The sequence below is a fragment of the Pristiophorus japonicus genome, chromosome 22 (assembly GCF_044704955.1).
Source record: "Pristiophorus japonicus isolate sPriJap1 chromosome 22, sPriJap1.hap1, whole genome shotgun sequence".
Lineage (NCBI taxonomy): Eukaryota > Metazoa > Chordata > Chondrichthyes > Pristiophoridae > Pristiophorus > Pristiophorus japonicus.
Window position 1 is genome coordinate 35,155,906 of NC_091998.1, and position 25,627 is coordinate 35,181,532.

Consider the following 25,627-nt stretch of genomic DNA (forward strand, 5'->3'; position numbering starts at 1 on the left):
AGACTTGCTTCCACTCCTTAGGTGGCTGAACAGTCCAATACGAGAACCACAGTCCCTGTCACAGGTGGAACAGATAATCGTTGAGGGAAAGGGTGGGTGGGACTGGTTTGCCGCACGCTCTTTCCGCTGCCTGCGCTTAGTTTCTGCATGCTCTCAGCGATGAGACTCGAGGTGCTCAGCGCCCTCCCGGATGCACTTCCTCCACTTGGGGCAGTCTTTATCCAGGGACTCCCAGGTGTCGGTGGGGATGTTGCACTTTATCAGGGAGGTTTTGAGGGTGTCCTTGTAATGTTTCCTCTGCCCACCTTTGGCTCGTTTGCCGTGAAGGAGTTCCGAGTAGAGCGCTTGCTTTCGGAGTCTCGTGTCAGGCATGTGGACAATGTGGCCTGCCCAGCGGAGCTGATCAAGTGTGGTCAGTGCTGGGAATATTAGCCTGGTCGAGGACGCTAATGTTGGTGCGTCTGTCCTCCCAGAGGATTTGTAGGATCTTGCGGAGACATCGTTGATGATATTTCTCCAGCGACTTGAGGTGTCTGCTGTACATGGTCCATGTCTCTGAGCCATATAAGAGGGTGGATATTACTACAGCCCTGTAGACCATGAGCTTAGTGGCAGTTTTGAGGGCCTGGTCTTCGAACACTCTTTTCCTCAGTTGGCCGAAGGCTGCACTGGAGGCGGTGTTGAATCTCGTCGTCGATGTCTGCTCTTGTTGATAAGAGAGTCCTGAGGTATGGGAAATGGTCCACGTTGTCCAGGGCCATGCCATGGATTTTGGTGGCTGGGGGACAGTGCTGTGCGGCGAGGACAGGCTGGTGAAGGACCTTTGTCTTACGGATTTTTAGCGTAAGGCCCATGCTTTCGTACACCTCAGTAAGTACGTCGACTATGTCCTGGAGTTCAGCCTCTGTATGTGTCATGTATGTATGCTTGGGTTTACTAGCCACCAGGTGGCGCCACTATCGGAAGTCATTGGGCTGTGCGCACATGTGTGCGGCCCAGGTATAAAAGGCCAGCCATCTTGTAATGTAATCATTTTGCGTCCTAATAAAGTAGAGCCAGTTTTGCGACGGATGTAAGGTTTGGTCTCCTCACGCATTTGCTTGGGTATGGTAGACCAATCACCACTAATGATACAACATTTCACAACCGATAATATTGGGTCCTGGCTGGTCCAGATCTTAACTTGTTGAGCCGTGACAGGGGTTCCTTCACTTCCAAAAGCATCCATGACTAACAGTAGGTCTGCCGGTTGTGGCGTTTCCACCTCAGGTGTGGGCTACAGCAGACGGCTCAATGCATCGGCACAATTCTCAATCTATGGTGAATGATATAATCATAGGCAGATAACGTCAGCGCCCACCTCTGGATGTGGGACGATGCATTGGTATTGATACCTTTGTTTTCCGAAAACAATGAAATGCGTGGCTTGTGATCTGTTTCCAGTTCAAACCGAAGACCAAACAGGTACTGATGCATCATTGTAATCCCATACACACAGGCTAGTGCTTCTTTCTCTACCATGCTGTAGGCTCTTTCCGCCTTTGACAAACTTTTTGAAGCATATGCAACAGGTAGTAATTTGCCTGACTCATTAGCTTGTTGCAGCAAGCAACCAACTCCATATGACGAAGCATCACAGGCCAATACTAGACGCTTACACGGATCATAATGTATCAGCAGCTTGTTCGAGCAAAGCAAATTAGTAGCTTTCTCAGAAGGTCTATCTTGAGACGTACCCCAAACTCAGTTGTTGCCTTTTCTTAGCAGCATGTGCAGTGGCTCTAATAAAGTGCTCAATCTAGGCAAGAAATTACCGAAGTAGTTGAGTAGACCAAGGAACGAATGCAGCTCTGTCACATTCTGAGGCTTGGGTGCATTTTTGATGGCCTTGGTTTTTGAGTCCGTAGGCCTGATACAGTCAGCAGCAATTTTCCTTCCCAGGAATTCGACTTCCGGTGCCATGAAGACGCAATTCGAGAGTTTCAGTCTGAGTCCCACTTTGTCCAGATGATGTAGAACCTCTTCCAGAGGAGTCACGACCTGTGACCAGTATGTCATCTTGGAACACGATGGTTCTGGGAACGGACTTCAATAGACTCTCCATGTTCCTCTGAAATATGGCTGCAGCTGAGCGAGTTCCAACAGAGCACCTGTTGTAGAGAAAGAGTCCTTTGAGTGTTGATGCACGTAAGTTTCTTCAACATGTCGACCAGCTCCTGTGTCATGTAGGCCAACGTCAGATCCAGTTTTGTGAACGACTTCCCCCGGCTAGCATTGCAAACAGGTCATCAGCCTTTGGTAACGGGTATTGATCCTGTTTCAAAACTCGGTTGATCGTAACCGTACATGTAGTCTCCACAAATCATGACAGTGCCATCACTTTTCAACACGGGAACAATGGGGCTCGCCCATTCGTTAAATTTGACTGGTGATACGATCTCTTCATGCTGGAGTCTGTCCAGTTCGATTTCGACCTTCTCCCTCATCATGTACGGAACTGTCCGAGCTTTATGATGGATGGGTCTTGCATCCGAGTCCACGTGATCTGCACCTTGGCTCCCGTGAAATTGCCGATGCCTGGTTCAAAAAGCGAAGGGGAAGTTGCTCATCACTTGAGCACATAGAGTATCCTCTTCCGACGACAACGCTTTGATCGCGTTCCAGTTCCATTTGATTTTTTCTAACCAGTTCCTGCCGAACAGCATTGGACCATTGCCTGGAACAATCCATACCGGTAAATCGTGAACCGCACCATCATACGACACTTTGATTACTGCACTGCCAATCACCGTTATGAGTTCTTTAGTGTACGTACGCAACTTGGCATTGATTGGACTCAGCTTAGGCCTCACAGCCATAGTATCCCACAGCCTGTCGAATGTCCTCTTGCTCATTATTGATTGACTCCCACCCATGTCCAATTCGATCGATACTGGCACACTAATAAGTTTTACATTAATCATTATTGGTTGGCTCTTTGTTCGGAACGAATACAGTCCATACACTTCCTCCTCTGGTATCTCGGATTGCATATCCGGATCCACACTGTACTGGTCATCATTCTCCACGTGGTGTGCCGCAGCACGCTTGCTCAGTTGCGGATACATACGCTGGAGATGCCCCACTCTCGAACAGCCTTTACAAATATACTGTTTAAACCGACACTGATGATGCCAATGATTTCCCCCACAACGGCAACATGGTGATAGTGGATTCATTCCCGTTGGCGGACTTTGAGCAACCACAGGTTTCTCGTACGCAGTCGGGTAGGCCCAGCCATATGCAGCTCTGCCAAACAATGATACTATCTTGTTTACAGTACTTGCTGAATTCTGATTTTTCAATGATATCTGCTTTAAGCTTTTGTCCGTCGTCATGTATGATTGGGCAATTGTGATGGCCTTGCTCAAATCCAGCGTCTCTGCCGCCAGTAGCTTACGTAGGATCACTTCGTGGCTGATGCCAATTACAAAGAAATCCCGCAGCATGTCTGCCAATGCAATTTTGAACTTACATGGTCCAGCTAGACGTCTTAGGTTGGCAACGAATTCCGATACATACTGGCCCTCAAAACAAACGTGCATATACAATCAATATCTTGAGATGATGATGCTTTCATCTGGTTTGAGACGGTCACATACCAGAGCACACAATGTTTCATAGTCCTTGTTCGTTGGACTTAAGGACGAGAGGAGATTCTTTGAGTCCATACATTTTTGGACCGCAAACCGTGAGGAGGACTGCCCAGCGCTGAACTGCGTCTGCCTCTTTCTCCATTTTGTTGGCCACACAGTATTGGTTCAAGCGGGCTACAAAGTCTGCCCAATCTTCTCCCTCCACGAATCGCTCCAGAATTCTAATTGTGCTCATTTTTACATGCGAAGGTTCTTGTTACCTCGTTGCCAAATGTTATGTATGCAATAACTCAATAGACTGATTACTGTAAACTCCTAACAGGTAGAAACCTGGCTCTACTTATTAGGACCCAAAGTGATTACATTGCAAGATGGCTGGCCTTTTATACCTGGGCTGCCACACACGTGCGCACAGCCCAATACCCTCCAACAGTGGCGCCACCTGGTGGCTAGTAAACCCAAGCATATATACATGACACCTTCGAAGTGCTCCTTCCAGCGGGTCCTGACTGCCTCGGTGTCCTTGATGAATGTCTCCCTGTTCTTGGCCAGCAGTGGGGTGAGGCCTTGGGTGCTTGGGCCATATGTGGACTTGACGGCGGTGAAGAATCCTCGCACATCATGGCTGTCAGCCAGCTGCTGAATCTCCTGTGTTTTCTCCACCCACCATCTGTTCTTTAGGTCTCGGGATTTTTGCTGGACCTCGGCCTTAAGCCGTCTGTAAAGCTGCTTTGCTGCTCCCGAGTTGGGTTGTTGTTTTAGGTTCAGAAATGCCCTGCGCTTGCTATTTATTAGCTCTTGGATCTCCTGGTCATTTTCATCAAACCAGTCCTGGTGTTTCCTGGTTGAGTGACCGAGCGTCTCTTCGCAGGCACTGGTTATGGTGGCCTAGAGGGCAGATCAAGCGCTGTGGGCATTCTGCATCTCAGGGTCACCAAGGGTCACCAGGTTAGCAGTGAGGCGCTGGCTGTATAGGGCTCTCTTAGCTGGGTCTTTGAGTGCACCGCCGTTGATTTTTCTGCGGCACTGCTTCTGCTGCCATCGCCGCTGTGGGGCTATATTGATGTTGATGATGGAACAGATTAGTCGGTGGTCCGTCCAGCAGTCGTCAGCTCCTGTCATGACGCGGGTGAGACGCACGTCCTTACGATCTCTGGCTCGAACGATGACGTGGTCGAGCAGATGCCAGGAGTCACAGTGTGGATTCCGTTCGCTGCGGGGTACAACGGACATGATCTTTACGGCGTGACAACTGCAAGAGAAATGCAGGGAACAGTAGCAGCCCTTACACATGGCCTTCTTTGATCTTACAAAGACCTTTGACCGCGAGGGACTATGGAGCATCCTCCTCCGTTTCGGCTGCCCCCAAAAGTTTGTCACCATCCTCCGCCTGCTCCACAATGACATGCAGACTGTGATCCTGACCAACGGATCTACCACAGACCCAATCCACGTCCGGGCTGGGATCAAGCAGGGCTGAGAAGACCAACCCTCTTCTTGATTGTCCTCGCTGCAATGCTCCATCTCACACTCAACAAGCTCCCCGCTGGAGTGGAACTAAACTATGGAACCAGTGGGAACCTGTTCAACCTTTGTTGCCTCCAGGCCAGATCCAAGACCGTCCCATCCTCTCGTCGAGCTACAGTATGCGGACGTCGCTTGTGCCTGCGTACATTCCGAGGCTGAACTCCAAGCCATCGTCAATATCTTCACCGAGGCATACGAAAGCATGGGCCTTACACTAAACATCCGTAAGACAAAAGTCCTCCACCAACCTGTTCCCGCCACACAGCACTGCCCCCCAGTCATTAAGATCCACGGTGCTGCCCTGGATAATGTAGATCACTTTCCATACCTCGGGAGCCTATTATCAGCAAGGGTAGACATCGACGACGAGGTTCAACACCGCCTCCAGTGCGCCAGCGCAGACCTGAGGAAGAGAGTGTTCAAAGATCAGTCCCTCAAATCTGGCACGAAGCTTATCATTACAGGGCTATGGTGATACCCGCCCTCCTGTATGGCTCAGAGACGGGGACCATATGCAGTAGACACCTCAAATCGCTGGAGAAATACCACCAACGATGTCTCCGCAAGATCCTGCAAATCCCCTGGGAGGATAGATGCACCACGTTAGTGTTCTCGATCAGGTCAACATCTCCAGCATCGAAGCACTGACCACACTCGACCAGTTCCGTTGGGTGGGCCATATTGTTCGCATGCCTGACACAAGACTCCCAAAGCAAGCGCTCTACTTGGAACTCCTACATGGCAAGCGAGCCCCAGGTGGGCAGAGGAAACGTTTCAAGGACACTCGCAAAGCCTCCTTAATAAAGTGCAACATCCCCACCGGCATCTGGGAGTCCCTGGCCAAAGACCGCCCCTAAGTGGAGGAAGAGCATCCGGGAGGGCGCTGAGCACCTTGAGTCTCGTCACCGAAAGCATGCAGAAAGCAAGCGCAGGCAGTGGAAGGAGCGTGCGGCAAACCAGACTCCCCACCCACCCTTTCCTTCAACCACCGTCTGTCCCATCTGTGACAGAGACTGTAATTCCCATATTGGACTGTTCAGTCACCTGAGAACTCACTTTTGGTGTGGAAGCGTGTCTTCCTCAATTTCAAGGGACTGCCTATGATGATGATGAGATACAGTACACAAGTGACAATATATTAGATAGGTACAGTACCTAAGTGAAGTACACGCTTAAGTCTTTGTTCACATGTTCTGTCAGTAACTTAATAATATGGTGGCATGTACCGATAACCGTTTAGCAATGCCTGTACCAGCAGTCTGTTTAGTGACATCCTTCTCGTGTCTGCAGTTGTGGGTCTGGTTACATCAGTCGGAGGGCTGGAGATTTGTGTGCTGGTACGTATACGGGGTGATCACCCGTGGCATTGCTCACATTAAGGCTGGAGATCCTACTTTTATGAGTACGGGACCATTCTAACATGTGATGTGCAATGTATTATTCTGCTGCTGCAGAGGAGCGGTGTGTAGCTGACCTGTCCTTTCAGTAACTGTGGATGGGCAGATGCTGAGGCCAATTAGAGAGTAATTGCAACCGGTGAAGGAAGTTTGTCGTAAAGTCTCAGTTTCGGGTCCGAATAAACCAGCATGAAAGGTCAGACTTCCATTTTCTTGTCACTTTGAAATGTGACAACTGAAGTGTCACAGTCGCACATGCTACACAAACATTTCTAGGATTTGTATTATATTCTATTGTCTGTACGTTCATACTGCGAAGGCAGACTGCTGCTGTAGAATTAGGGTTAATAAGGTCAATCTTATTGGGTCTTTGATGGTAATACTGAGGTTACTGCACTGCATTCCTATTTCCGACTCCTTTAGAAGTGAGACAACATGTGAACAACCAGCAGCAACAGGAAATAAAACTGAGTTTTCAAAGTATAATCTTGTTTTCTCATCTGTGTTGTTCATCACAACCAAACTCTTTCTTTCAGCATTTACTTGATGTTTTTCACTTATTTCCTCCTCTGCACCCAACCCACAGAGAAACTCCCCACCAAGATAAAGAGTGAATTAGTGAGAGAATGCTGAGCCTTATAGTAATACGGTGGGGACTCGGTGCGTTAACTGCAGAGCCGAATTGCCCTGTCAAAAAGAAAGAGAGAAATAAACAGAGAGAGAAAGAAAGAGAGAAAGAAAGAAAAACTTGCCTTTCACAACCTCAGTACATCCCAAAGTGTCTAATAGCCAATGAAATACTTTTGAAGTGCAGTCACTGTTGTAATGTGGGAAATGCAGCTGCCAATTTGCACACCAGGATGTCTGGAGACCAGCTCTGCTGCACGGACCCAGTGCTCGCACATAGCACAGTGTGGGCAGGTCCGTGCTACCCCTGGGCCCTCGCCTCTCCTGGGCCCCGAACTCACGCCTCTCCTGGGCCCCGATCACGTCGCTCCACGATCACTCGCTGCTCCTGCTCCCCAACTTCGCCGCTCCTGCTGTACCTGCCCACGCTCCAATCATCAACCTGGACCTTGGTGATGTCCAATCCAGCCGCCCTCTTCACAGCGCCTATGATGATGATGATGATAAAAGCTCCCATGAAGAGCAACGACCAGATTATCCCACGATAATGTCCGTTTTTTAGTGATGTTGATTGAGGGATAAATATTGGCCAGGACACGAGGGAGAACTCCCATGTTCTTCTTCAAAATAATGCCATGGAATCTTTTACATCCAGCTGAGAGAGCAGATTAATGCCTCATCATGACAATCACACTCATTACTGAACACCCATTATTCAGGTGAAGTTTCACGGTGCGACATAGCTGGACCCCAATCCCCTCCTCACCCAACAGCCTGCAGTCTAGAGGGAATATTTTCTACTCCAGTTATAATTCCAAATATTGTGATGTTCCCTCCAAAGAACTGTGATCATTTCACTGATGAGAAAGTCAATCATTTCTATTTCCATGAATGGCAAATGGTAGATCTGTTTTTGACTTTTAAACTGAACATTTACTCCTGTGTCCAAAATGCAAATAAAGTCAAATGGCAAGAAATTGGAAAAGGAAAAAGTAGAAATAAAACTTAGTGCCCTCCCCATTGGCTCAGTTGATTAGTGCACTGCCTGGTGTACTGAGCTTCGCACACCAATCTGTGCTGAGTTAACTGATCTGGGTAGTGGCAGGAGTAGATTCACTGCCCCCCTCACCGCCCCCCCCCCCCACCCAGCTAAGAAGGAGAAATATTAGTCAAGCTTCCCACTCCTGATCCAATGACTCGGGCTCGATATCGCATCGACCCAGGGTAAAAACAGGACAATGCTTAGCTGTGCTGCTTCCACAGTTAAATATCTGACTAACAATCATTGTCTACGTTCACACATGAAAAATGGTCATTTGCATAAGGTATTGGTGGGCAGCTAGCACATGGAACTGTATCCGAGCAACAGTCAGCACGTGGAACTATATCCTAGCAACAGCCAACACATCGCACTGTATCCTAGCAACTGTCAGCACATGGAACTGCATCCTAGCAACAGTTACTATGTCATCATCATAGGTGGCCCCTCGAAACGAGGATGACCCGCTTCCACGCCAAAAAAGGATGAGTTCACAGGGGTTTCAATGAAGGACCCGAACTACATCCTGAAGGGTGGAAGATGCCTGTGCGTGGATTTTTTTAACGTGTGGTGGCCGTTGCACACCAGCCACCATACGGGCTTGACAGAGCTATGTCTTGGTCCAGTGGCAAGGATTACCCAAGACGACTGGAGACCTGCTGTGCTGCACGGACCTAGTGCGCACACATATCGCAGTGTGGGCTGGCCCGTGCTGCCCCTGGCCCCGAACTCACGCCTCCCCTGAGCCCCGATCACATTCCTCTACAATCTCTCGCCGCTCCTTCGCCCTGACCTTGCCGCTCTTGCTCTACCTGCCCACGCTCCAATCACCGACCTGGACCTTGATGACATCACTCTTCGCTGCCGTCGCCCTCTTGCACCAGCTCGCGCTGCTCCCTGGAGTGGCATGCCTCCACGCTGCTCCTGGTGCCGCTCACTTCCATTCCTCTTATGGCTCTGACCTGCCTCTGGTGTTCTTACGCAGGTCGGGGCCCCACATTGTATCCTAACAACAGTCAGCACATGGAACCGTATCCTAGCAACAGTTACCATGCGGAACTGTATCCTAGCAACAGCCAACACATGGAACCGTGTCCTAGCAGCAGTTACCATGTGGAACTGTGTGTCAGGAAGAGTCAACACATGTGACTATGTATCGCAGTGTGGGCTGGCTCTGAACTCACGCCTCTCCCGAGCCCCGATCACATCCCTCCGCAGTCTCTCACCGCTCCTTCGCCCTGATCTCACCGCTCCTGCTGTACCTGCCCACGCTCCAATCACCGATCTGGACCTTGATGATGTCACTCTTCGCTGCCGTCGCCCTCCTGCACCAGCTCGCGCTGCTCCCTGGAGTGGTATACCTCCACGCTACTCCCGGGGCCGCTCGCCACTCCTTTTATGGCCCCGACCTGCTGCTGGTCGGGGTAACCAAGACAACACCCTATGGCAGACTCGGTACCTGGGCATCTCTCCAATATCCCAGGGCTATTGATGTGTCATTCCCCACATCCTATCATTAATAACCCAGCCTTGGTCCTCAGGGTATCCTGGAGCTCTTTACAGCCAATTAATTACTTTATTTTGAAGTATAGCTGCTATTGCCACGTAGCCAAATGCAGCAGCCAGTGTGGGCACAGCAAGACTTCACACACAGAAAATTAGACGAAAGACCTGCGAATGTGTTCTAGGTTGTGTTGGCTGAGGGAGAAATGTTGGGCAGGACCTAGGAACTGCCCTGTTCTTTTTTTGAGGAATGCATGCGATCTTTTAGATCAAAAAATAGTGGATGCATTGGTGGTAATTTTCCAGCAGTCTATCGACTCTGGATCAGTTCCTATGGACTGGAGGGTAGCTAATGTAACACCACTTTTTAAAAAAGGAGGGAGAGAGAAAACGGGGAATTATAGACCGGTTAGCCTGACATCAGTAGTGGGGAAAATGTTGGAATCAATCATTAAGGATGAAATAGCAGCGCATTTGGAAAGCAGTGATAGGATTGGTCCAAGTCAGCATGGATTTATGAAAGGAAAATCATGCTTGACAAATCTTCTGGAATTTTTTGAGGATGTAACTAGTAGAGTGGACAAGGGAGAACCAGTGGATGTGGTGTATTTGGACTTTCAAAAGGCTTTTGACAAGGTCCCACACAAGAGATTGGTGTGCAAAATCAAAGCACATGGTATTGGGGGTAATGTACTAACGTGGATAGAGAACTGGTTGGCAGACAGGAAGCAGGGAGTTGGGATAAACGGGTCCTTTTCAGAATGGCAGGCAGTGACTAGTGGAGTGCCGCAGGGCTCGGTGCTGGGACCCCAGCTCTTTACAATATATATTAATGATTTAGATGATGGAATTGAGTGTAATATCTCCAAGTTTGCAGATGACACTAAACTGGCTGGCGGTATGAGCTGTGAGGAGGACGCTAAGAGGCTGCAGGGTGACTTGGACAGGTTAGGCGAATGGGCAATACATGGCAGATGCAGTTTAATGTGGATAAATGTGAGGTTATCCACTTTGGGGGCAAAAACACGAAGGCAGAATATTATCTGAATGGCGGCAGATTAGGAAAAGGGGAGGTGCAGCGGGAACTGGGTGTCATGGTTCATCAGTCCTTGAAAGTTGGCATGCAGGTACAGCAGGCAGTGAAGAAGGCAAATGGTATGTTGGCCTTCACAGCAAGGGGATTTGAGTATAGGAGCAGGGAAGTCTTACTGCAGTTGTGCAGGGCCTTGGTGAGGCCCCACCTGGAATATTGTGTGCAGTTTTGGTCTCCTAATCTGAGGAAGGAAGATCTTGCCATTGAGGGAGTGCAGCGAAGGTTCATCAGACTGATTCCAGGGATGGCAGGATTGACATATGAGGAGAGACTGGATCAACTGGGCCTTTATACATTGGAGTTTAGAAGGATGAGAGGGGATCTCATAGAAACATATAAGATTCTGACGGGACTGGACAGGTTAGATGCGGGAAGAATGTTCCCGATGTTGGGGAAGTCCAGAACCAGGGGACACAGTCTTAGGATAAGGGGCAGGCCATTTAGGACTGAGATGAGGAGAAACTTCTTCACTCAGAGAGTTGTGAACCTGTGGAATTCCCTGCTGCAGAGTTGTTGAGGCCAGTTCATTGGATATATTCAAGAGGGAGTTAGATATGGCCCTTACGGCTAAAGGGATCAAGGGGTATGGAGAGAAAGCAGGAAAGGGGTACTGAAGGAATGATCAGCCATGATCTTATTGAATGGTGGTGCAGGCTCGAAGGGCTGACTGGCCTACTCCTGCACCTATTTTCTATGTTTCTATGTTTCTATGACCTGAACGGGCCGGTTTAACATCTCACCCGAAAGATGGCACCTCTGACAGTGCAGCATTCCCGGTGTCGGCCTAGAGCATATACTGAAGGCATGGACCTAGTGTTTCTGACTCAGAGGCAAGAGTACTACTGACCTGCTTACACTAGGATGGGTCTAGCTGGACAAGCAACGTGGAGCGCTAAGAGCCATCACCAGGTTAAACCCCAGCGGTATTTATGAGTGACAAAGCTTCAGTTGTTGCCGACCTGTGTCCCTCGGTTTCTGGGTTTAGGCCAGTGTGCCTGTTGTCACAGGGACAGAGTGTGCACTGCCTGTTTGGAGCTCGATGTGGGTGGACAACCCAGTCACTCGGTTTGGATTCTCTGAGACATGCACCAGACATCTGACTGATCAATAAAAGGCATCCGGAAAAACACCTGGCACTCACTGTGTCCCTCACCAGAGATATATAGTTCGGAGCTCTTTAAGAGATCATTGTATATCAGATTAGTGTCCCTAAAAGTCTAAACTTGAACTCCTCACCTTCTATCAATATGATCTGTCAAACATTCCTCTCTGTGCTTCAATAAACATTTCTTACCTTTCAACAGCCCAGCTTTTGATAAAAGCCCATTAAGGTGAGGCCCCTTAAGCCCCTCTCCCTCGTGAACATCACCGCAGGCAAAGCATTATTTAGTATGTAATCTACTGCATTGCAGCCTTTCTATTCCATCCAGCCAACTACAGCCAGAGCCACTCCTAAACTCTGAACACTGCATTCCACGCATACCTCTACTCATTTGAAATCAATACACACTGCAGTCTTACTCCTGTAGGACTGGAGTTATACTGCACCCCAATCCGTGTGAGATGTTCCAGCAGCTCCGACTGACACTCAAACTCCTTTCACACTGTCATGTTTGTAACCTTCACATAACTGTAACCAATATGTAACAACACTGTACACTGTATACAACTGTGAAATACACACCTTGACCACAGGGGGTGAACTTGTGGGAGACACTCCTCACCTGGTCAGCCAGGTACTTAAAGGGACCATCACCGCAGGCTCAGCACTCCTTGGTCCTGGGAATAAAGGTGCAGGTCATGAATGACCTTGTCTGCAGTGTATGCCTCGTGTGACTTTATAATAGTGCAGAGACACTACATTTCACACATTGAGGCAAAAGTGATTATCTAGTTGCAGCTAACCCGTTGTTCCCTGGGGCTGTGGAATGGTGGTCTCCTGGAGCTAAAAATGGGGTTGCTTAGCGCCACCGCCCAAGCGCCGCCATGTCAGCGCTTTCAGTGGGGTTTAGCGGCGGCGCTAACAATTAGCGCTATGCACTCTAGTGCCACCCACTTGGTGACGTCCCTTTAGCGTCGCGACTGCAAACTTGATTGGTTTCGCCTGCCGTTAATCTCGACAGGGAAAGCAGGCCATCGGGACGATATTTCAACAGGTGAGCAGGTGGGTGTTTGGAATGTACTTTATTTATATTCATGTAACCCTCAGCTGTTGAACACTGTTTCTAATGTGAGCATTCCTCCGTTTCATTTTATTCAGTTTTCGGGCGCTCCAGCTGACCTCCCTTTTATGTTCCTGGATGCCAACTTCCCAGCGCCACAACTTCATCTGCGCTCCCGTGATTGTGGCCCAAAAATCACGGTTAGCGCCCGAAGAGGAGTGTGGAACGTTTTCCTTCACGCTCCACCCCTCTCTTGGGGCGCTAAAAATCAATATCCCTGTTGGAGGTGGTAAACATCGCCCTGCGCTAAAGTTAGCGAAACCGGGCTATACTCAATCTTCAGCCTCTGATCTCCTGAAGTCTTCAGACTTGCTGTGTTCGGTTTGCTGCTTTGCCTCAGAGATTGCTGGCACCCTCGGCTCTGAGCAATGGCCTTTTCCCCTTTTCCCAAAATATGGACTGTCGCTGTTTTACAAACAGTGGCATCAGATTAGCCGGAGCAAAGTGTGCAGTCCATCTAGTTAATCGTTGCTCAAACTTACCCGTTTCCATCTCAAACCCTTACACTGGGACTTGGCACAAGTCGAGTTGCTGCACATGTGTGGTTGACCAGAATTATAGATTGCAAACAGCAATAGGAAATATGTATATCTTATCTGCACTGAGCTTTAAGCAAACTGCAAATCATTTCGTTCCAGTTCCTGATATTTCTCGCCGCCTTTGATGCTTTGATGCATTACAGCGTTTGATGCACATCCAGAGTTGGCAGTCTAACTCAGGAGCCCAGCGGTCACATTGAGACCCCCGCCCCCCCGACACCTCTCACACCCAGTGCTCCCCCTCTCTCACACCCAATCCCCACACCCAGTGACCCCCCCTCACACCCGGTGCGCCCCCCCCCTCACACCCGGTGCGCCCCCCTCATTCCCAGTGCCCCCCTCACACCCAATGCTCCCCCCTCACACCCAGGGGGATGGGGGTTTAAGATGAAAGGTGCGGGACGGGGGTGCTAGAGGCGGGGACAGGAACGGGGCTGGGTTCCGCAGCCTGTTGCCGGAGTGAGCAAGTGGGCGGTACGGAACCAGAGCCCTCCCTGTGAGCATTGAGCACTCAGCCTGGGCTCCGAGACACAGGCTGCAGCACACGCAACTCGGACCCAGGGGCACCGGGACTGACCCACCGACCCCGGGACTGACCCACAGACAGACTCCGGGACTGACCCACAGACCTCGGGACTGACCCACCGACCCCGAGATAGACCCCGGGACTGACCCACAGACTGACCCCGGGACTGACCCACAGACCAATCCCGGGACTGACCCACCGACCCTGGGACTGACCCACAGACAGACCCCGGTACTGACCCACAGAACCCGGGACTGATCCACAGACCGACCCCGGGACTGACCCACAGACCCCGGGACTGACTCACAGATCCCGGGACCCAGAGACCCACAGACCCCGGGATTGCCCACAGAGCCCGGGACTGACCCACCGACCCCGGGACTGACCCACCGACCCTGGGACTGACCCACAGACAGACCCCGGTACTGACCCACAGAACCCGGGACTGACCCACAGACCCCGGGACTTACCCACAGATCCCGGGACCCAGAGACCCACAGACCCCGGGATTGCCCACAGAGCCCGGGACTGACCCACCGACCCCGGGACTGACCCACAGACCAACCCCGGGACTGACCCACCGACCCTGGGACTGACCCACAGACAGACCCCGGTACTGACCCACAGAACCCGGGACTGATCCACAGACCGACCCCGGGACTGACCCACAGATCCCGGGACTTACCCACAGATCCCGGGACCCAGAGACCCACAGACCCCGGGACTGCCCCACAGACAGACCCCGGGACTGACCCACAGACCCCGAGACCACACACGGCCCCTGTGACTCCGCTGTCTCGGGGCGATGTTCTCCTACACGGTGACAGTGGCGACGGGAAGCCAGTGGTTCGCGGGCACGGATGATTACATTTACCTGACCCTGGTGGGCACCGAGGGTTGCAGCGAGAAGACCCTGCTGGACAAACCGCTTTACAACGACTTCGAGCGTGGAGCGGTGAGAACCATTGCCTTCCACTAACCTCTCCCGGGCTGACCCGGGTCTCTGCTTCCCTTGACCCGGGTCTCTGCTTCCCGGGCTGACCCGGGTCCCTGCTTCCCCTGACCCGGGTCTCTGCTTCCCGGGCTGACGGGTCTCTGCTTCCCCTGACCCGAGTCCCTGCTTCTCCTGACCCGGGTCTCTACTTCCCCTGACCCGGGTCCGGGTCCCTGCTTCCCCTGACCCGGGTCTCTGCTTCCCCTGACCAACTCACCAAACTCCAACTCGCCCACCCCAGGCTCTGGCAGCGGCCCCTCGCTCACCCCCCACCTCTCTCAAATCTCCACCTCCTTCTACCTGTTCCCCTTCAGTATTTCCAATTGTGCCACTTTACATCCCATCCCTTCTCTACATGTTCCACGGGCCCCTCTCTCACACCCTACTCCCATCTTCGGTTTCTATATTTTTCTCTCCATCTTGTCCCAGATTTCTATTCATTTCCCTAATCTCTCTAGTCTCATAACTAAGTCCCTCATCCCTAAGAGCGTAATATGCAGTGGCTTAATATCGATAGTTCACATGAGGATTTAGACATAAAAGCAGAGACGTTGTGCTAAACCTTTATAAATCAGGGTTGGGCCCCAGTTGGAGTATTGTGTCCAATCCTGGAATGTCAAGAACTTCGAGATGGTGCATTGGAGATTTACCAGAATGGCACCAGGGGTGAGGGACTTCACTCACTTGGAGAGATTGGAGAAGCTGGGGCAGCAAAAGAGTAAGAGGGGAGGGCAGAGCACTAAGTAAATAGAATTTAATTACACATATATATTAAATAAATAATGAATACACAGGTGTAATGGTGTATTTAAAATAAGCACTCAACACCAGGTCTGAGTTCGAAGATTCAAGTAGTCTTTATTTTGCACCGGTGGGGAGGCCGCCTGCTGGTTTGTCTGTAGCCAGGCTTCCCCAATGATACAAAGTTCCAAGCAACCTTTTATACACTGAATGATGCATGTCAGCCTCGTGCACGCGCCACCGCCCCCCCCCCCCCCCATGCTATTTAATTGGCCCAAAGCCCGCGTGCACAATTACTGATTGACTATTTCCTTTTCGCGTCACACAATCATTGGCCTATGTCTCACACAAGATGGAGTTTCTCCAACAGGTCGCTTTTGACCCCTTGCCCTGTTTAACTCCCCCTTCTGGGCCTCCTGTAGTTTAATAGTTTGGCTATTTGTAATTGACCTCAGGTTACACAGCCTGTAAAGTTGACCACTACAAACGCCTTTTTCAGTTCCAAGACCCATTCTTAATCCTTTAATTATGGCAGAGCTCGAAAGCCCCACTTCAGCAGGAGTTAAGAGGGTACTAAAACATTTCTATAACATTCCAGATATATAATGTAAATCTTTAAGCAAAATGATGGGACAGCTGAGACCTGTTGCCTGCAATTCCTGTGCCACGTGGGAACTCTGTGTCAATTCATGTGCTTCAGTTGCTCAAACACAGGGTCTCTGAGCTTGAGGTCTGGCCAGATTCACTGCAGGGCAGACGGGAGGCTGAGAATTTCCTGGATCGCATGTTCCAGGAGGTGGTCACCCCACAACTACAAGTAGCTCAGGAGGATAAGTGAGTGGGTGGCCATCTGGCAGGGTAGAAAGAGCCAGGCAGTGCAGGAATCCTCCGGGAGTGTGGCACTCTCAGTACTGAGGATGACTACAGCTCAGGGGAATGCAGTCTAGAGCACTTCCACAGCACCGTGAGGCAAATGACTGCCCACGGGGCATCATCATCATAGGTGGTCCCTCGTATCTATGTTTCCATGCTTTTATGTATCGAGGATGACTTGCTTCCACGCCAAAAAGGGATGAGTTCACAGGTGTTTCAATTAAAGACCTAATATTCCAGGTCCCAAACCACATCCTGAAGGGTGGAAGATGCCTGTGCATGGATTTTTTTAACGTGTGGTGGCCGTTGCACACCAGCCACCACACGGGCTTGACAGAGCGAGGTCTTGGTCCAGTGGCAAGGATTAACCAAGACAACTGGAGACCAGCTCTGCTGCACGGACCTAGCGCGCACACATATTGCAGTGTGAGCTGGCCCGTGCTGCCCCTGGGCCCACGCCTCTTCTAGGCCTTGAACTCACGCCTCTCCTGGGCTCCGATCACGTCGCTCTACAATTTCTCGCCACTCCTCCGCCCTGACCTTATCACTCCTTCACCCCGACCTCGCCACTTCTGATGTACGGGGCACAGCAGTGATCACAGGGGATTCAATAGTCAGGCGGATAAACATGTATTTCTGCAATCATGAGCCCCACATGGTGTGTTGCCTCTCTGGTGCCAGGATAAAGGTCATCACTAAATGGGTACGGAACATTTTGAGGGGGGAAGGGAAATGGCCATTAGTCATGGTCCATGTGGGAACCAACGACATAATAAGGAAAAGATTTTCAGGTGCTAGGCAGGAAGTTAAAGAGGCAGTAATGTCTGGATTACCCCCAGTGCCCTGTGCTGGTGAGTAAGATAAGACGGGTTAACACGTGGCTGGAAATGGTGTAGGTGGGAGAGCTTCAGATTCCAGGGGCTTTGGGACCAGTTCTGGGGCAGGAGGGGCCTGTACAAGATGGATAGGGTGCATGTGAGCAGGGCTGGGACCAATGTCAGAATCATAGAAAATAAAAATTTACGACCATTCAGCCCAGGTGTCGGTGCTGGCTGGGAGGTTAACTGGTGCTGTGGGGAAGGGGCTAAATGAATTTGGCAGGGGGAGTTGCACCAGGATGAAGCATTAGCAAGGAGAGGCAAAATAATATTCTGAGACCATTTGATAACGTTACTTTTGTTTCACTTATAATTTGGATTTTTTTTGTTGGTGCCCCTTTAAAATTGATTTCTGATTGATGACACCTGGATCATCCTAATTAAAAGAGTAGAGAGGCGAGCCAGGGTGTACAGCAGGCTGGGATAGACAATCAGCATCAGAATAAAGAGAATCACCGATTTTAATCTCTCCACCATTGGGCCCTCCATCCCGGTGACAATATTGATCAAAGAAACTATTATAGCACTGGAGAGGGGTCAAAGACAGAATCTATGTGGTTAGAATTAAGGAACAACACAGGAGCTATTACACTGCTTGGTGTGTAACATAGGTCGCCAATAGTGGGAAGGAAATAGAGGAGCAAATTTGTAGGCAAATTATATAATGATGCAAGAACTAATGAGTAGTCATAATGGGGAACATAAAATATCCTAATATAGACTGGGATAGTAACAGTGTAAAGGGCAAAGATGGGGAGGAGTTTCTGAAATGTTTACTAGAGAACTTCTCACCATTAACCCCCAGTGCTGGATTTAGTTCTGGGAAATTAAGTGGGGCAGGTTTCAGTGGGAGAGCATTTGGGGAACAGTGAGCACAATATCATTAGATTTAGAGTAGTTATGGAAAAGGACAAAGAAAAATCACATGAAAATACTCAACAACAACTTGCATTTATATAGTACCTTTTAACACAGTAAAATATTCCAAGGTGTTTCACAGTAACATTATCAAACAAAATTTGACACTGAGCCACACAAGGAGATATTGGGACAGATGACCAAAAGCTTGATCAAAGAGGTAGATTTTAAGGAGGAGAGGAAGGTAGAGAGATTTAGAGAGGGAATTCCAGAGCTTGGGGCCCAGGCAGCTGAAGGCACGGCTGCCAATGGTGGAGAGATTAAAATCGGTGATGCGCTTGAGTCCAGAATTGGAGAAGTGCAGATATCTCAAGAGGGATTGTATGACTAGAGGAGGTTACAGAGATAGGGAGGGGTGAGGCCATGGAGGGATATGAAAACAAGGATAAGAATTTTAAAATTGAGGAGTTGCCAGACCAGGAGCCAATGTAGGTCAGTGAGCACAGGAGTGATGGATAGGATACAGGCAGCAGAGTTTTGGCTGAGCTTTATGGAGGGTGGAAGGTGGAGACTGGCCAGGAGAGCATTGGAATTGTCCAGTGTAGAGGTAACAAAGGTGTGGATGATGGTTTTAGCAGCATATAAGCTGAGGCAGGGGTGGGATTGTACAATAATATGGAAGTGGAAGTAGGCGGTCTTGGTATTGGTGAGGATATGCAGTTGGAAGCTCATCTTGGGGTTAAGTACGACACCAAGGTTGCGAACGGTGTGGTTCAGTCTCAGACAGTTGCCATGGAGAGGGATGGAGCCGGTGGCTAGGGAACAAAGTTTATGGTGGGGACTGGGACAATGGCTTCAGTCTTCCCAATATTTAGTTGCAGGATATTTCTGCTCATCCAGAACTGGATGATTGACAAGCAGTCTGACAATTTAGAGTGAAGGGGTCGAGAGAAGTGGTGGTGAGGTAGAGCTGGGTGTTGTCAGCGTACATGTGGAAACTGAGGCTCTGTTTTCGGATGATGTTGCCGAGGGGCAGAAATAGGAGGGGTCAAGAATAGATCCTTGGGGGACACCAGAGGTAACGCTGCAGGAGCGGTAAGAGAAACCGTTGCAGGTGATTCTCTGGCTTCGACTGGATAGGTAAGAATGGAAATAGGCAAGGGCAGTGTTACCCAGCTGGATAACGGAGGAGAGACGTTGGAGGAGGATGGTGTGGTCAAACATGTCAAAGACTGCAGACAGGTTGAGAAGGATGAGAAGGGATAGTTTACCTCAGAGTAGGTCACTCTGTATAGTTACTGAGTGTAATATAGAATAAGTTCCTGTGTGTGACTTTACCCATACCTGTATCCGTACCTGTATCTGTACCTATATCTATATCTGTACCTATAACTATATTTTATCTGGATCAATACCTGTAACTGTACTGTTATCTCTATCTGCACCTGTACTTGTGTCAGTATCTCTGTCTATAATATATTCATGTATCTGTAACTGCACCTATACCTGTTTCTGTAACTGTATCTATACCTGTACCGTGCTGCTTCTCAGCCTAAAGCTGTGCCCACACCCTTGTTGAGTAGGAGGAGAATCTGTGCTGGTAGTTGGCTGTTGTTGCTACAATCCACAGGATGGTTGTGGCCTTGACCCTCTATGTCCAGAGCCGTGTGATGCCCCTGTAGCCACTGGGCCCCATCTGATGGTGCCAGCCCATGCCTGCTCGTCACACTTTGACAATCCGGCTGGAGTTTGAGGTGTCAGCTGTGGCTCAGTGGGTAACACACTCGGTTGTGAAGGGTGTGGATTCAAGGCCCACTCCAGAGACTTGAGCACAAAAATCTAGGCTGACATTCCAGTGCAGTGCTGAGGGAGTGCTGCACTGTCGGTGGTGCCGCCTTTCGGATGCGACGTTAAACCGGGGCCCTGTCTGCTCTCTCAGGTGGACATAAAAGATCCCATGGCACTACTACGAAGAAGAGCAGGGGAGTTATCCCTGGTGTCCTGGCCAATATTTATCCCTCAATCAACATCACTAAAACAGATTATCTGGGTCATTATCACATTGCTGTTTGTGGGAGCTTGCTGTGCACAAATTGGCTGCCGTGTTTCCCACATTACAACAGTGACCACACTCCAAAAGTACATTGGTTGTAAAGTGCTTTGAGACGTCCGGTGGCCATGAAAAGCGCTATAGAAATGCAAGTCTTTCTTTTTTTTCTTTATTTGTGTTGAGACTGAGAGGAAGCTATCTCATTGCACCTCTATCCTAACCGGTCCCTGGTGCTGAGCAGTCTAGTAGGGCTACAGAGACTGCATCAGACTAGCCTCTAGGGTGTCTCTGTTTTGGTGAAGCCTGTCCTTATAATCTCCCCAATCTGTCAAACCCGGCAGTTTCAAACTCCTGTAAGTGGGAATGCCCATCCCAATAGCACCAGTCACTCGGCGTTTGGGAAGGGTGGCAAACTGCATTCAGTCCCTCATTGCTCTGGGATTCTCTGCAGAGTGCAGTGATGGTGACATTCACTCAGGGATACTGTGACATCCATGAATCCTTCCTGCAGCACTGCTCCAGCGTTTCCACCTCTCCCACAATGGAGGATTGGTCTCCCGAGCACTGCTGCTGGGAAACCAGCAGAAAAGGCCACAGTTTGCGCCTGTCACCTCTCGTGGGTTGAAGTCAGACTTGAACTACAGCTCGCAGTATAATTCATTTCATTCTATCGATTCCCTGGGGCTACAAATGCAATCCCCCCGGCCCCGATCTTGATAAGATCCATTCTGCGATTCTGCGCCTGTCCCTATCCAGAATAAACATACATCAAAGAAATAAAGACAGAGTTGCATTTATATAGCACCTTTTACCACCTCAGGACAACCTGTAGTCACTGTTGTAATGGACAATTGTGATGCCCTCCCTAGACCAATAACCGACAAGTACTTGATGTCTAGGCTTACACTGAGGATTGCTGGTACTGTATCCCAGTAAGTTAGAACCTGCAGGAGAGCAGGCAGGACATTTGGGGCTGGGGAGGTTCAGCCAACGGTTAGAAACAAACCTGTTGAAGTGCGGTGTGACTGAAGGTGATGATCGAGACTTGTTGCCAGTATAGGATGGGCTAATTCATGGCCTAGGTTTGCTGAGTCATTCTACCTCCAGGCACCAGCACCAACTGAGGTGTAGAATTAGTCTTCGACTGGGTGTTGTGTACTGTGAAAACCACTAGTGGCTCTGAAATTTCCAATGAAAATGCAGTGTCAGTTCGAGCATGTGTTAAAAATGGAGCAGGAACTGTTTGGCATGCAGACTGCAGAGCAGTTCCTGGTTATACCTTTGGTATCGAACTAGTGAAATGATCCAAATTCTTGTATTTCCTGATAGGGGTCTGGGTTTCTGGTAGGCTAAAAGCTGGGATATTGGAGGGATATGATGGAGAAAACTGGTTACTGGCTCCTGTCGATGCCCAGCTTGTTAGGAGCTGGAGAAGGCCGCGTGCTGGTTTGTGAGGCTGCTGCTTTACACGGTTCGGAATTCAGCTACTCGACTGAGGCATGTGAACGCGATAAGTAGCAGCATGCGTCCCTCCAGAGAGGCACAGAACTGGGGGGTTGCACGTGGGTAACAGAATACGCTGGATTCACCTGTTACAACCCAACACGATCTGTTACCTCTTCCCCCGCCGTGATCATCCCCTCCCCGTTCTCTCCCCCGCCCCCGCAGTGATACTTAATGCCCAGGCAGGAAATGCACAAAATTCCAGCCCATGGAGAGTCTATTGGAAACATGCGACTGTCAGCAATAAATCGACAGAGATAACATATCTGTTAGAGATATAACGATAAATATTGAGGCGTTTATAAAGTGATAATGCTAATTACAGATCAGATTGTAGGATGTTGGGTTGAAATGGATTGCACAGGTAGGTGATTGAGGTTGAATCGAAGAAGAACAGGAATTTTGGGATATCAGTGGCGAGTTGCGTATTCCAATTTCATACTCCCGAGTCCTGCCACATGGACTGAGATAGTTTTTTCCAGCCCTTTGTATTCCCACATTTCTGGGCATTTGGGACTTTGGAACAGGAGGAGGCCATTCAGCCTGTTCCGCCAATCAGTTAGATCCTGGCTGATCTGAATCTGAACTCCATTCACCTGCCTTGGTTCCGTAACCCTTCATACCCTTACCTAATAACAATCTTTCAATCTCAGTTTTGAAATTTTCAATTGACCCCCAGCCTCAACCGCTTTTTGGGGGAGAGAGTTCCAGATTCCCACTACCCTGTGTGTGAAGAAGTGCTTCTTGACATCACTCCTGAATGGCCTGGCTCTAATTTTAAGGTTCTGCCCCTTGTTCTGGACTCCCCCAACAGAGGGAATAGTTTCTCTCGATCTCCCCTATCAAATCCTTTAATCATCTTAAACACCTCAATCAGTTCACCCCTTAACCCTCGGTACTCGGGGAATACAGGCCCAGTCTGTGCAACCTGTTCCCATAATTTAACCCTCTCAGCCCCGGTATAATTCTGGTGACTCTGCACTGCTCCCCCTCCGAGGCCGATATATCCTCCCTGAGGGGCGGGGCCCAGGACTGGACGCAGTGTCCGGGGGTCTGACCCGAGCTCTGTCCAGCTGTAACATAACGTCCACACTTTGTATTCCAGCCCCCGAGATAAAGGCCCACATTCCGTTAGCCTCTTTAATGGTTTGTTGTACCTACCCACTAGCTTCCACTGATTTCTGTACATGGGCCCCTAAATCTCTCGGCCCCTCAACAGTCCCTCGCTTCTCACCGTCTGGAAAATACTCTGATCCATCTTTCTCAATTCCAAGTGGATGACCTCACACTTCCGCACATTGAACTCCATCTGCCACAGTTTTGCCCACTCACTGAATCTCTCAATGTCCCTTTGCAACTTTCTGCTCCCATCGACACTATTTACTGTGCCACCCAACTTAGTGTCGTCAGCAAACTTGGATACATGGCACTCTCTTCCTTCATCCAAGTCATTAATAAATATTGTGAAAAGCCGAGGCCCCAATACAGATCCCTGGGGGACCACTAGTCACATCCTGCCAATTGGAGTAAATACCCGTTATCCCGACTCTCCGTCCCCTACCCCCTAACCAATTCCCTACCCCAGCCAATAGGTTGCCTCCAATTTCCATGCACTCTCATTTTTGCAAACAGTCTCTTATGTGGAACCTTGACGAATGTCTTCTGGAAATCCATATAAATAACATCCATAGACACTCCCTTATCTACCATATTAGTTACCTCCTCAAAAGGTTTAACTAGATTCATTAGGCTTGCCCTTTCCAAATCCGTGTTGGCTCTCTGATCAGCTCATATTTGTCCAAGTGCCCAGTCTCTCTGTCCCTAATAGCAAGTTCTAGTCATTATCATAGGCAGTCCCTCGAAATCGAGGAAGACTTGCTCCACTCTAAAAGTGAGTTCTCAGATGACTGTACAGTCCGATACGGGAATTACAGTCTCTGTCACAGGTGGGACAGACAGTGGTTGAGGGGAAGGGTGGGTGGGACTGGTTTGCCGCACGCTCCTTCTGCTGCCTGAGCTTTGTTTCTGCATGCTCTCGGCGATGAGACTCGAGGTGCCCTCCTGGATGCTCTTCCTCCACTTAGAGCGGTCTTTGGCTAGGGATTACCAGATGTCAGTGGGATGTTGCATTTTATCAAGGAGGCTTTGAGGGTGTTCTTGAAACGTTTCCTCTGCCCACGGCAAGCAATTCTAGTAACTTCCCTGCAACAGACGTTAGACTTGTGGGCCTATAAGCTCCTTGTTTATCTCTCCTACCCTTCGTAAATAGTGGAGTGACATTCGGCAATTTTCCAATTCAAGAGGACATTTCCTGCATTAAGAGAGTTTTGGAAGATCATAACTAGAGCAGCTACAAGTTCCTTACCTACTTCTTTTAATACCCTGGGGTGGAAACCATTGGGTCCTGGAGATTTGTCCCATCTTTCGCCTCATTAGTTTCTCCATTACCATTTTTTAAACTTATATTGGATCCACTGAGTTCCTCCCCTTGATTTAGTTTTTAATCTTTGTGTTGCTACATTCCGAGTCTAAAAGCTTCAATGTCACAGCTGTCAATCATGCTTGATTGAAGACACAATGGTGTGAGCTTTACACGGAATGCTCACCAACTGGACCTGGAGGAGCTGTTCGTTGAATTGTACATCTTCAAGGTGTTAATACCTTGAGCAAAATCCATACCTCGCTAAATTCCCCTTCAAATAGACTATTTGCTTCCAACCTTAATTTTGATTGACGGTAAACGTAACATAAGAACATAAGAAGCAGGAGTAGGCCATACGGCCCCTCGAGCCTGCTCCGCCATTCGATAAGATCATGGCTGATCCGATCATGGACTCAGCTCCACTTCCCCGCCTGCTCCCCATAACGCCATATCCCCTTCTCGTTTAATAAAGGACACCGACTTCCACTTTCTGCCTCACTGTTTCAGAACCGTGTGAGAAAGAAGTGATCTCTATATTTTATCACCAGCTCTGGAAGTTTGTGGGCAACGTAAACTGGGAGTTAAGACCAGGGATAAAGAATGGAGGGAAATTGTAATGTTTAGGGGGGAAACAACTGTCCAGCTTTGCCACAGCCATAATTAATTTTGAAGATTGAAATGTGACGAGGAAAATTGTGGTGTACAATTCCTGCTGTGCACATGTGAGAAAGTCTCGCTTTATGCCTCAGTCTTTTAAAAGTGCCCAATCCCGATCCAGTTTTGGACCAGACAAAGGGAGACAGCCCTACTGGGCTGAGCCTCAATATTTTCTCTTTACAAACACATTGTGGCCACAGCATGCAACAGTATCACATACTGGCCCAGTGCCTAGTGCCTGCCCACTGCCCTCTTTACACTTGGCACATCACTAATGCTCCTCTCTGCTTTGTGTAGGTGGACACGTATGATATGATTGTGTCGAATGATATCGGAGAGATCCTGCTGGTGAAGATTGAGAAGCGCAAGTATTGGATACAGGATGACTGGTACTGTAAATACATCACGTTAAAAACTCCCACCGGCGACTACGTGGAGTTTCCGTGTTACCGCTGGATTATCGACCATAAGGAAATCGAGCTACGGGATGGACAAGGTTAGCACCAAAGCCTAGAAACAAACTCAGCCGACGGGTGTGGGAGG

At 49.4% G+C, this 25,627-nt stretch overlaps 1 protein-coding gene across 2 annotated transcripts in view; it reads left to right on the forward strand.

The window, feature by feature from the left end:
• The window catches only part of LOC139234947 (polyunsaturated fatty acid 5-lipoxygenase-like), a 192,233-nt gene that overhangs the window by 11,379 nt on the left and 155,227 nt on the right, over window positions 1–25,627 (forward strand). Inside the window, exons 1-2 of one of the 2 annotated variants that reach the window (XM_070865921.1) lie at window positions 14,053–15,063; window positions 25,382–25,580. In XM_070865921.1, coding sequence (XP_070722022.1) covers window positions 14,914–15,063; window positions 25,382–25,580 — 349 coding nt within the window. In that variant the 5' untranslated portion in view covers window positions 14,053–14,913. Of the gene's footprint in view, window positions 1–14,052; window positions 15,064–25,381; window positions 25,581–25,627 lie in introns of those variants that run through there. The other variant, XM_070865923.1, reaches the window with a different exon arrangement.